This window comes from Mus caroli, chromosome 15, assembly GCF_900094665.2.
Source record: "Mus caroli chromosome 15, CAROLI_EIJ_v1.1, whole genome shotgun sequence".
Taxonomy (NCBI): Eukaryota; Metazoa; Chordata; class Mammalia; order Rodentia; family Muridae; genus Mus; species Mus caroli.
This window is the reverse complement of record NC_034584.1, coordinates 37041656-37055347: the sequence shown is the minus strand read 5'-3', so window position 1 is coordinate 37055347 and position 13692 is coordinate 37041656. Positions and strand designations below refer to the sequence as shown.

The window sequence follows — 13692 nt, the reverse complement described above, 5'->3', positions numbered from 1 at the left end:
TTTAGTTGATATGGGAGACATCATTAAATAGCATTGTATTCCTATTTAAGAAAGTTAATACTTCTTGTATGATTCCAAGTCTTTTCTGTTATTTTGAGTGTGTCAACGAAAAACGGCAACTTGCTAAGTAAATAACTGTAACATTTATCCAGCACTTAATAATCACTTTCTTACCCAAGAAAGAGCACAAGTTTCCTGAGTCTCAGAGCCCTTGGTGGGTAAAGTAGCTTCCCCTGGATTCAGAATCCCTTATGTCCCATCTCTCTCCCGTTATCCATCATGTATTGATTTCTTCTTTTGAGGAACGCTATAAAGCTTGCATGTTAAAATACCTCTATACTTACCTAATTGTTGACTTAAAAATGCAGGAGTTAATAAGATACCACAATCATATACAAAATATTTTAGATGTCGTTACAATATTTGGCTGACACAAAGAGAATACTAACCTAAAAACCAGCCATGTAATATATCGATGGTGTAGGTTCTTTCTGGAACAGAGTTAACCCCAAACTAAGCTGTGATCAAAATCGCAATCATAATGACTCAGAGGTTTGTTTCCCTCAGAATTGTAATAACTTCTCTCTCTCTCTCTCTCTCTCTCTCTCTCTCTCTCTCTCTCTCCTTTTAAATAGATATTTTCTTTATTTACATTTCAAATGTTATCCTCTTTCCTAGTTTCCCCTCTGAAAATCCCTTATCCCTTTCCCCCCCTCCCCATGCTCCCCAACCCACCCACTCCTGCTTCCTGGTCCAGACATTCTCCTATATTGGGGCCTAGAAGCAGGACCAAGGGCCTCTCCTCCCATTGATGACTGACTAGGCCATCCTCTGCTACATATGCAGCTAGAGCCATGAGACCCACCATGTGATTTCTTTGAGTGGTGGTTTAGAAGCGTAGGCACCCCTATCATCAACCACTCTGACTTTCTTACTGTGTTACACTAAAAAAATATTATACTTTTCCCATATTGGTAGGGAAAGAAACTACCCTTCTTCTAATGGTATGGGTAGGCACTCAGTAGAAACTGTGGTGCATGGTGGATTGATGTTCATATTTTAATCATTGAAATTGCTCTCAAGTTTTAAATCCAGTACAGTGAAATTTTAAGTTAGCATTTCTGTCCTGTGTTACTAGATAGAGCACAGAAAAATGAAGGTTTTAGACTAATGTTCAAGGAGGCCCTTATGACATCCCCCCTTCCTTTCTGCAACTATCAAATCACAGCCTTAAAACCAATCCACCAACAGAGACATTATTTCAATACAAGATCAGTGTATTACAAAGGACAGCATGGCATGAATATGCTTCTAAAGTATTTACTATCATATTCTACTTCTGAATAAATAATTCTGGCATCATAATTTAATCTTATCAAGCATATACAAGCTACCTATATGTAACTCTTTGACCTGTATCCAAGGAACAACATTAGAAATTTGAGAATTATTTTAAAATGGTAGCCACTGATGCATCTTGTGCACCAACCGTCTTGTTCAACAAATAACATTATTGGTAACTTTATACAAAGACTGGAACATTCCAGTTCCCTGCCTGTTTGAGTGTTGAAATATAACTCATATTCTCCATGTATATTTTGACCCACACATTTTCCTAGTAAATAAATACAGTCCTGGACCAACCAACAGGGAGATCATTCAAATATCTCACAGAAGAGCAACATCGGTGTTCATGTTCCTGTCAGGAAAACACACACAAGGAGTAAAGAGAGGGGTGCATGTCTCAGTTGTTGAGAAACCTCCACATCTCGGAGTTAGGACATTGCTTCTGCCTCCTGACTGAACTCTGTCAGATTCCTTCATCCATAATTGCCCTTGGATTTGCTTCTTACTCACCAATAAACACATACATGGGAAGAGAAAATTTCCATTTATTGCTTGGGCTGGATTAGTCTAAGTAAGTGTGTTTTTGCAATAAACACGACTACCCTATCAAATATCCTTCTGAAGGAACCCAGGTCTTGTAAAGCCATTCACACTGAAAATCTAAGCTGTGGAATTTTGAGAGCTGAGAACTGGAAACCATAGGCATGGATGTCAATGGCTGTCCAAGTCACTGGAGCATGGCATAGAGCATATATCCTACAGAGCTACTACCCACCACTCTACTCCCTGTCAAATTTTCCCTTAGAAATTTGACCATTTCGTTGTCTAATGGCTTTTCCTTTCCTTTTCTTTATAAATCATGTTTGAGCTCACTCCTGCTTGATATTGTCTCTTTTAAGCAAATGAGAGTCTTATAATTTGAAAGAAAGATCTTGTGGGATTTGTCATCTGCTAAAATGTTTCAAGGTTGAAGTAAGATCTGCTGCTCACTAACTGTCCTAGAGGGTTTTCTGGAGGAACATGGAGGGGTTTGAGTTGAAGATGCTGGTGCTATGGGCACCATCATCTATTAAAGACTAGAACCAAAAGATGAACTTAACTAAAAGCAGATGCTAGTGCAGATGGATGCAAAACAGAGTATTCTTTTCTTTTTTTGTCTAGTTTGCTGACCTCATTAGTTCTATCAACTTACCATATGTTTAATGAGTACATGTTATTAAAGGAAATTACTGCAAGAGTAATAAACTGGATAGACTAGAGCTCATGTCAATAAAAAAAGAGGTGGTCAGAAAAATAATGCACAAAGAATGACACAATCTTGAACACAAATCTTTAGAAGGAGTGACGAGAAGCCAGTTGCTAGAATGAACTGCTGGGAGGGGGTGACTTCCTCATTATGGACATTTGTAAGAATGGAAGGGAAAGCTACTTATTTCATAGAATTTAGTTGTGATGTTCCCTATAGTAAAGTAGGATATAGTTTTGCCATACCCATGGTGAACAAAGTCTCAACCTTCCTTCTGGTTCTGTGGTTTTGTTGGACAATGTAGACATTATAGTGCTAATAGAGAAAAACAAATGATAATGCTTTTCAGAATATAGGTAGGTGATAATTCATACACTCAACACTTTTGAGTTGAAAGAGGGTACACCACAGTCTGAGGCAGCATCATGTATTCACATTTGCAGAAGCAAACAGCAGACTGTTTTATAGTATCTCCCAAGTATGTAGATTTATTTCTGTTACCAAGAAGCCAGCAATCCTTCTACCCAGTTTAAACATGGAATAATTTTATGTTTCATTACAATTTTTATTACACCAGACTATACATTTCAATGTAAATATTGTCACACAGACTTTTCTATTGAAATGACTTCTCAAAGGAGCACTAAATAGAATGAGATATCAGCAGAGACTTATAAGCCAGATGAAACTCTGCTGGGTGACTGTCTCAACTTTTCTCAGGGACTGTTCTCAGCTTTTGCCATAGGTTCTTTTCTGTCAAAAGTGCAGCACTGTGAAGCCCTGTCTGTGGTAAATGGGAGACAATGACAAAGAGCTAGAGAACACTTCCTTAGACCATCAGACGACTTTGCTTTATACTCCCAAGTCCAAAGAGACTGATCAGATCCAGCCCAACTGATCAGTTTTAATTTTGAGTTAACATCAAGATAAAACAAGTGTAATGTCATTCCATGCATGATTTTGTTTGTCTACATTATTGTAATTAAAATACTCGACCAAAAAATTCTTCTAAATCTAAAACCAGGAAAATAAAGAGTTTCTACTGTTAGACTGTTACTTCCAAAGTAAATTTATTTTCGACTAAAACACGGTCTTTGGTATTAAATCAGGAATCTTCAAACTAAATAGTTGTAAAAGTCAGTCTAAACCTCAATGACTAAACTTGAGTTTTTCAGTCAATCTATATATCAAGTAATTATATAAATAATCTTGTCTAAAAGTTCATAATAAAATACAATTATTAGAAGTTGCTAACAACAAAAAGCAAACAAGCATGGTTTTATTTTACTTCTCTTTCCTTATGTAAGTTTTGTTTCAATGTGATTTCCATATTTAGTATATAATATAAAAACTATGTAAAAATGTGACCTAACCTTCCTCTAAAAGAATCTGTTGTGGTAGAAACGCTGCCTTCTTTTCCCACATATAAACCATGTCAGCTGACAGGCAAGGCTTTCTAAAGCTAACAAAGGACATTTTTTCCAGTTTCATCCTAAAAGAGAGGATAAAGACATACACATAAATTTTTCATTATGTCCTAGGACTTACCAGATGCTCACAGTGGTTGATAAATGCTTACTCGGCTTGTGCTCCAACCTTGACAAAGACAGAGGGGGAAAAAGCTACTTCTTCAAGTAATGTGGAGGTTGATGTGGAAATGACAGGATCCTTGGGAAAATGCAGTCAAGTCAATTTTTATTAAGTCAGGAAGGGCTGGGCAAAGTTTTATGAGATGGTTGGCAATCCTTACATGGTATGTTTAAATGTTACAGATTATCTGAGGTTGGGTGTAGAAAATCTACATTGAGTTTCTCTTATTTCAACTCACATCTTAAATTCAGTGAAAACTGTACCTGTCAAAAACATATGATCTCTGCATGCTAACTGTGTGCTAACTATCATTGGGTCTTTAGATGGCCTTCGTGTGTAACACATATGATGAGTTCAGTAAATAAAGATTTCTTTAATGAATATGTTATCTGAGACTGTATGGTGATCTCAAACTCACATAGTTTGCTTGTAAAAAGGCAAAAATAAAATAAAATAAAATAAAATAGGAGTGCTCCTCTTGCATTAAGTTGTATTCAAAGCACGTGATTAAACATTAGCATTTCATAGAGAAATATGTAATAAAAGGATGGCTAACTATCAAAAACAGATACCAATCTCTAAGAATCACAAAACACAGGAAGAATTGACCTCCAGAATTATAACAGTTTCATTTTGGGCTTCTGACTTTTATATCAAGTTGGTCTTCCCAAGGTTAGTGCTTAGAATTTGAATTTTATTTCTGTTTTTTCAGTGTGTAGTATATTTGTTTTAATAGGGAGAATCATTCACAAATTTATAGGACAGAACATTAGAACTATATATGCACAACTGTACTGATGGCAAAATGCTACAGCTCCAGGCTAGTAGTTTGTTATCTGTGAGAAATAACCAAATACATACTTTTATTTGTATTATAATACATAAGACAGAAAATAGATATCTAGCTTTGATTGTCTCACAGACTTTTTCCATTAACCTAAACGATCTGTGTTTCATTATTCAGATTCAGCTTACCCAAACCCTTTTGATTAGGGAAAATATGGGCCATCCTAACTCCTTTCACAAGATCTGAGATACAGAAAGGTGGGGTCAGTTGCCTATGTTCACAGAACTACAGTCAGAAGTAAGAGCTGCACACATGTTCTCAACCCCAGAGGTCATCACTCTATCGCCTGTACTGCTTCTGTTGGGAGTAAAGGCATTTAGAGAAAATGAAGGAGTTGTATGCAAATGTTGGAAGGGAATTTTCACAAGCGGTTCCTCACTCAACATGCTTAAAGGTGAAATGAAGTCCACAGGAGGAGAAAGACAGCAAGAGTCCATGTGCAGGATTTAAATAAATTCAATATTGCAGGCCAGAGTAAACAACTTGACATCATAAAGAAACAGGCAAGCAAACACACACACATACTCACATCACACACACACACACACACACACACACTGGGATGGATATAATAAGAGATAAAGGAAGGAAGACAGACAGACAGATTACTAAAAAGGCTATTCTCCCATTCACAGTAGTCCTGCAGCTATTCTCAAAGCTGGGCCATGCAGAGGGTGAAGTGCATTTCACATAAAATCAACATGTACCTTCTGCATTATGACTTTAGTCATACCAATGACACCCAGAGCTTTAACTCAGCCTCACCTCAGCCTCACTGAGGAAGAGGGAAGTCTTACTTTCCGTGGAAACTCTTCTGCATACTGATAATAAGATTGCATGCATTAACAGTGGGGAGGAGAGCAACCCACAGATATCTTTTCCCTTTGCTGTATGTTTTACCTTAAAAAAGAAGTGCTGAGAGACGTTTTGTTTAGGATCAGAGGGTTGTGAGAGTTGAATTTCTTGACTTTCAAATAAATTTGAACTTCCTGGGTAGAAAGTTTAGAATCCAATTTCTGTTTTCTGGGCAGAGTTTCATTTATTAGTGATAAAATGTGAATTTTCTGCTTCAAAGATAAAAGGGTCAAATAATTCTAAAGTCCTGGGAAGCCTGAGATAGTTATTACAAAACTAACTTTTAATGAGTTAAGTGTAAATGAATTAGAAACATGCGTCTCGAATTTCTTATTAAAATATACATGAGGTTACAGGTTATAATGAAAAATAGTTGGCAAAGCCAATTGAAGAGTTGCCAGCCTTCAAACATCTGAGACATTCTATCAGTTCTCCCAGTGACAAATGGAAGCTGCTCTCTTCTGTCTCTCTACTGCCTCACTGGGTTCCTCTGAGCACAAATGTCTTTCCTGGGTACCACTTGGCATGTGTGGCTATACATGCTGTGTTTGTTACTGCATGCAGCCATGCACATGCCTATGTGTGTGAGAGTGTGGGGGTGGTGTGAGTGGAGGTTGGGTATAGGCCAGAGGTCAATGTCAATGTCTTTCTTTGTTCACTTTCTACCATTATTTTTCAACACAGAATCTCTCACTGAACCTAAAAGTCATGATTAGCCCAGGCTAGCTTGTCAATGAAGTTCAAGGGTCTGGTTTCCACTCTAAGTGTTAGGATTAACTCACCACCTTGTCTCACTTTGAAAGTGGGCTGCTGGCCTCTGCAATCAGGTCTTCATGCTTTCAGGCAGGCAATCTACTGACATAGTCATCTTCCCAGTCTCCCAGCTCACTTCTTAATGCACTTCCTATTTGTCACTCCCCAGAAAACATAGGGTAAAGTGTAGAGTTAACAATTTCTTACTCCCGAGTGCTACAATTCAGGCATCTCACAGCTTGTTGACGCAAACACAGCTCTGTTCCTTTGGTTGTTCTTGCAGAATTTCATGCTGGCAAACAATATGTTAACACCGTAGCTACATATTTCAGCCACATTAATACTACACATTTATTCTTTATGCCATGCCTTCCTCCATCTGGATATATACCTTTTAAAGGTCTGATTATGCTGAACAATTTTAGTAAAATTATAATAAGTGAAATAAAATAACTTGTTACAAATATTTGACAAAAAGAAATGCCCCTATTTATTAATTTGTTTTAATGCATATATCAAATTCTTACATCATGAAAATGACTGCTTCCTCTACATCGAAGTTCAGAATATTTTCTTAAGAAACTGAAATCTGCATGAGAGATGTTTACGTTTTGGTCTCTGTTGTGTTAGTTCATCATCTTAGCTGTGCTTAATTGCTGTATAACAGTTCCAACTACCTGTGGCCCATTGATCCTTAGAATTAACTGGATATTTCAAGTTTTTATCCCTTATCATATCAAGACCTTCAATAAACAATCAATATTAGATTCGGAGATACAATGCTTTATACTAAGATCATAATGAATGGAACTCATTTGTTCCTATTTTTGTTCATATTTTTCTAATAGACTCACTGAGGAAATAATATGAAACAATGGCACCTATAACTTTATCTTCATTGTGGCAATGTAAGACATGGAGCATCTGGGTCTTTTGTTCTGACGATAGCTCTTACCCTGTATGTCTCCTTGGCACTATGTACCTAGATAAAATTGTACAGGTCGCCATAGGCAGTAAACCAGCTTATTTGGTTCTAATTGTGCTGCAATATAATAACTCAGACGTAGTCCATGTACTGTGAATGTCACCTTAGAAGAGTTCTTTCAACTCTCTGAGCATTGGTGTCTCTATACTGGAACTTGTACTCTGTAAGACCATTTGGAGAACAAAGAGACTAAGACCATATTTAAGTATCATTCCCTAGTCAGTGATACACATTAACTAAGCAAGTAAATATCAAATAATATTAGGACTGCTTAGGATTTCCTGGCTGTTGGCCAATGAGGTCAATATCAAACAAGGTTTTCTCTCTCACAATTCTCCTTTCTCGTGGCTCCCCACTGTTCACAGAAAGTTTCCCAAACATAGTAACTAACTCTGTGTTCTCTCTTCTATTTGTTTTCCCCAAATTTCCTTTCCACTGGCACTCAGCAAACCCAGCTGCTGGCAGACAGTCTCTTGCTCTTCCAGGGTACACACTGTATTTAGAATTGGTTTCTGGCCAATAATTCATGCCTCTGGATCTGATGCAAGTGGTAAATGAATATATTTTTGAAGCTTCTTGGGCAATTAGAGTCTTGAGCCAATTTATATAATACTTTCATTCTACAAGTTTTAATAGCTGCTGCTAATTTTTGACAGTCTTTGTCAATACAAATGCCCTGAAATCAGGAATTTTGTTTTAATTAACTCCTACTCCTCTCTGCCTGTCCATGGATTAGTATGTGTGAAATTGATTCTAGACTTGATTTTCCCCTTCATCATACCAGTTTTATGCTCAGAATGGCTTTGGCAGTCCAGATAGAATAGAGGCTGTCCCTGTTTGACTAAACATTTAAGCTGGCAGATCTGTTTCCTTTGGTTAAATACAAGTTCCCATCACTAGAGACTATCTTACTTGTTCACCTGATGATAGACAAGTAGGCTAGGTAAATTACAGACAGGGATTGCTCTGAAGTCATTCTCTACCTTCATTTCCTGAAGGTCCCTGTTCACTTCATGTAGGCTATAGTTCGGTTCTGTTAGTCTGTACACACACGGACTGGGCTCCTCTGACTTCCTATGGGCATTTGCTGCAGCTCATCTTCCCCTAGTTGCTTTCTTTCCCAGACCTCTAGAAACATCAGCTTCTCCCAGCACCGCGAGACGTCCCTTATTTTCATCATGGTGCTTCTGATCATCATCAGTAATGACCTTTTCACATTTTGTTCCTGTTTCTCAATCTGCGTGCAGGTTCTGTGAAGGCAAGAACCATGGCTGTCATGATGACAATCACATCGCATTTGCACTGAGATAAATCACTTCATAAAAAGAACTAGTTTGTCAGAGTCAGTGAATGAGAAGCATGTAGCCTCCACACACCATTGCTTAGCAAGCTCAACTTGGTGAAGTACTAAATATTTACCCCATAGAGTCATGAAGAAAAGCTTGGGTTTTTCCATTTTGGAGTCTTTTGTGCTTTGGGTGACTATTTTCTCATCTTGAGGGTATCCCAGCAGTGACAGTTTCTCTCTGACTGTCTCCAGAATGCCATTGTCACTGCACCCACTTGTGTCACTCATAGATAAAGCACACAGGATAGATTTGTCTTATTTTCTCACAGGATATGTGTGTCCTATCTCTATCCTAAGCTCAGTTAAAGGTGACTTCATGACTTCATCATTTAGATTCTCTTTATAGCCACGTCATGTCTATTGTCACACATCTTTTTTCTGGAACTGTTGTGACTTTCTATAAACCAGATAAGGTTTACATTTGACATGAGACCCTGAACTAATGTAACTCAGATATAGTTCTGAGAATTTTCATGACTTTCTTTATTGAGTTAGAGCCAGTGTTTTGGACACAAGGAGGGGCAATGACAAGACTGAACAATTGAGTAAGGTGACAGGAGAGTCTCGGGAATTGGAGGAAACTGAATACACAGAAGCAATAAGGTTGACTTTCATTTTAGACTTTCAGTTTGGTCTCTTAAAGAGAATGTTTGGGGTAAATCTACTCCCTAAAGTTAAAATATCTTCTACAAGATAAATCATATGTTTTTGCTAGAAATTCTGACCAAATATTAGGGAATTAATTGTAAGGAAGAAAATACAGAATCACATGGTTCCTTCTTTTGTGCCAAATAAGAGCTTTCTTGTCCCTTGTGTTTTGACTGTGATAACATTCAGGTACTGTGAATACAACAAAGAATCCAGGACCTCTCAGAATCCATCAGACATACCTTACTGCTCCTCCAATGGACTAGTGACAGAGGCAGCTTGTTATGCTCCTGGTGTGACTTTATAAACATGCCCTAACTGCATTAACCTTCTCAAGTTGAAAGCAAGGGGAACTAGTGTGACTTTGTTGAACTTTTTCTAACGTTTCTGCAAGACAATGCTCATGTTACCATCAGACAGCAGCTGGACAACTTTCCCTTTCGTTAGCTATTAGTCCCTTAGGTACGGCTCTGCAATCAAATAGAGGTCAAGTGTATCCAAATAAAAATATTCTAGAATGTCTCTGGCATAAATCTCTCCCTAAAGACTTCAATAGTGTTACTTCAGGAGAAAAGAACTATGATTTATCGGAAAAGTCTAAAACTATAGTTCATCACGAAAACAGAGCTAGCTTATTCAGTTATTCTAACAGACTGTGTAAGCACTGGGCCGCGACATTACTTTTTGTGTAGTTTTCCTTCTACTGTATTTAAAAACAATCTGAACAATCATAGATGAACCATTGCTAAATACAAACTGTTTGGACACTATTGGAAACACTCCCATGTTGGTATAAATTTATAGACAGGCTAGATAACAATTTGAGCATCATCAACACTATATAATTGATCCAATTAATTTTAGGATCAATTCTTTAAAAAGTTATAAAAGTAAAAACATATTTTTTCTTATCTTTTGAGTCACAATTGTCTAAGTTTCTGAATTTACTAATACACTAATAGTCATTGTACTGTCAGAAACTTAAAGTCAAATTCTACTTTCATATCAGGCCTGACTTTACCTTAAAATCTAAGCTTAGAGACTGCATGATTACAGTGGGAAGGGAGTCTCAACACAGTCACACAGAATGCGAGTTTGCTTGAGTTTCCCTCCTTCTGGTTACACGTACATATTTTAAAAGTGTCACTGGGAACACTTCTGCTGGGAGGATACTTTTTCAATGCTTCCTGTTTGCAAATAACCAGAACAAGGTTGATCAATCTCCAATCACTCATGACATTGATTTTTAAGTATTAAACCTGACCTGCTTCTATTTCTTCTCATTTTTCTTTCCATTGGCTCAATTTTCAGGTTGGTGGTTCGATGCCTGTGGCCCTTCCAATCTAAATGGAATGTTCTACACTGCGGGACAAAATCATGGAAAACTGAATGGGATAAAGTGGCACTACTTCAAAGGGCCCAGTTACTCCTTACGTTCCACCACCATGATGATCCGGCCCTTGGACTTTTGAAGGTGCCATGCCAGTATTAGAAAGCTGCAAAGAAATCTGGGCATGTTCCCAGATGAGAAGCTATTCAGAGGCTTCAGATACAACGAGCATTGTCTCCCTTCCAGCAGCAAGTGGTTATGTCATGTCACTGGGTACTTGACCATGGATTTGGAGCCTTCTGAGGTCAACAGAATCGCCACTTGTATCCAGAGAATGCCACTCACTATCATGTTTAAAAGGGAAGAAACTTCTCAGCTTGCTGCACTTCAAAGTGCTACTGGATCACATTCTGAACTCTTAACATCCTGATGCTGAATCCAACTTGTTTCATGTAAGAGCACAAGAAGAAGAAACAGCAAAGGATGTACATGAAAGAAAATGGGAACAGGCTTGCCAGAATCTGTTGGAGATGGATTGTGGAAGTGACCTGGTGTCACTGTAGGAAATCCTGCTAACAATACGTCACTGCCCAAAAGGGACATAAAGAAAAGTTTTGTCTACTGAGTTGGCTAAAAGTTAGTGGAGTTCACCTGCCCATTTCCAGTATCATATTTACTAGTTGATTTCAGTTTTCCTGTGTTCAAATGTAAACTCTTTTCTTGTAAGCCATGATACAATATAGTACATGGAGGATAAGAGTTGGGGGTAGAAGGTGCCTAAAGACTCTTGAGTTTCTGGGGATTCAGTTTTCAAAAGATATAAAATATAATCAAGAATGGATAAAACAGGTGAAAATCACACTCATGCTACAGTGTTCCTTTACCTGAAATTTGACTAACTGATCCACAAGAATGTTTAGAGCCTGAGTATATATAAAGACTGGAAGTGTTATCATTCAGTTCTCAAAACAATAAGCAGGCAGTTAACATTCTCATTGACAGTATATAGGAGAGCAATGTGTGGAGTACTTGTGTTGGAACAGCCCATTGTACAGATCTTGCATGTATTTGCGTATGTATGGCATTATTATTTTTAAAGTGTTCATGGGCCTTCAATTCTTCATCCAGATTTTTCATGCTAATTTAATTTTTGTTAATTAACTGCAATGTACTTACTAAATATATCCTACTCCAGTTTTTTATGAGTTATACTTTAAAGTCTACAAACAATAGAAGAATTTTAAATATCATTGTACATAATATCATATACCTGTCCATGCTAAACTCAATAACTGTTTAGTCTGGAATATATGATGCTGTTCACAACTGATGACTATAAATATGATTGTTTAAAGACAGTTACCATACTATTGATTAAATATATTACTCTGCATAGTTTTTATCCTCCAGGATCTGTTTCTTCAAGCAATTTCTACCTTGTAAAATAATGGTAGTAGAGAAAATTGACATAACTCCTTGTACAAAAGAATTATAGAAAAAAAATTACAGTCATTTGACTAGGAAGTTTCTGATTGTCAGCTGCTATAAGTGCCTTAGTTAAGATGCCCCTGTGTTATAATATGTAGTAAGTGAAGTTTTGGACACAGGATTCTGTGATAACCTGATGTGACTGCAGTATTCTATCAAGTGCTCTTTGTTGTTAAATGTTCAAGGTTACAGTAGAAAAAACATTCAATCAAACACAATTTGCCATGAAAGGAGAGAACTAAATGTAGACATCAGTTCTGTTTTCTCAGAGAAGGAGAAGACTTTCTGGGACATACATGTACCAAAATATAAATCTTGATAATTGCAGCCACAAAGCCTTAGTGACTTTCCTCTACCTGGTAAAACAAAGCTCTTCATGCTTTTATGAAAAGATTCTGAATGTTTACCACCACATCTTTCTTATATTTATATGTGTTCATAAAGTACCATTTTGCCTTACAGGAGGTATGTGCAGACATTACAGAATTTTTCTACTATACTACTACTGTGACTCCTTCACAGCTCTCTTAAGCCTATCCCTCTAAAAGCTTCCTTCTCATTTAGATGAAAGAAAATGAGTATTTTTGTGATTCTGGTGATTGTGGTTGTTGTTGTTGTTGTTCCCACAGATGTTTGAAAACTCATCTTTGGTAAATTGTTTTTCAATCCACATTACAAAAATAGAGCGAAACAAGGAGAAAAAAAAGCATGGAATTTACTGATTTGTTATGTGGGTTTGAAAAATAAGATATTGTTTTCAGTTATTTATAATAAAGCAGTATAATGTGTACATTGTATAATGCCAACATGTGTGTAGCAATTTGATATGCATAGCTTTTTGCATTTAATTAATGCAGGGCAGAAAAATTAGATACTAGAACTTTGTCTTTAAGTTTCTATTTCAATAAAAGCTGTGTCATTTCTATGAAAATGTCTTCATAACATTACATTATTTCATTTAAATAAAATTGAAAATAATGTGTGCAACTTCATTTTGTTTTAATTACATAATTTAAAAAGCTAAACCTTGAAACCTATGGAAGTATAGAATCACTATGAGGCAGAGGCAGTTGGATTTCTGAGTTTGAGGCCAGCCTGATCTACAGAGTGAGTTCCAGGACAGCCAGGGCTATACCGAGAAACTCTGTCTCAAAAAACAAAACAAACAAAAGAAAAATTACGAGATGAACAAAGGCCTCAGTAGTTGAAAAAAAAAACCCATTCTGGCATGCAATAAATAGGAATGCTTAGACCC

General features: G+C 37.0%; 1 protein-coding gene across 4 annotated transcripts in view; it reads left to right on the top strand.

The window, feature by feature from the left end:
* Positions 1-13424, top strand: part of Angpt1 (angiopoietin 1) — a 233575-nt gene extending 220151 nt beyond the window's left edge. For 2 of the 4 annotated variants that reach the window (XM_029469438.1, XM_029469437.1), the window contains one exon: positions 10931-13413. In XM_029469438.1, the coding sequence (XP_029325298.1) occupies positions 10931-11091 (161 nt within the window). In that variant the 3' untranslated portion in view covers positions 11092-13413. Of the gene's footprint in view, positions 1-10930 lie in introns of all 4 variants that reach the window. The other 2 variants (XM_021183365.1, XM_021183364.1) reach the window with 2 other exon arrangements.
* Positions 13425-13692: the final 268 nt, after the last annotated feature.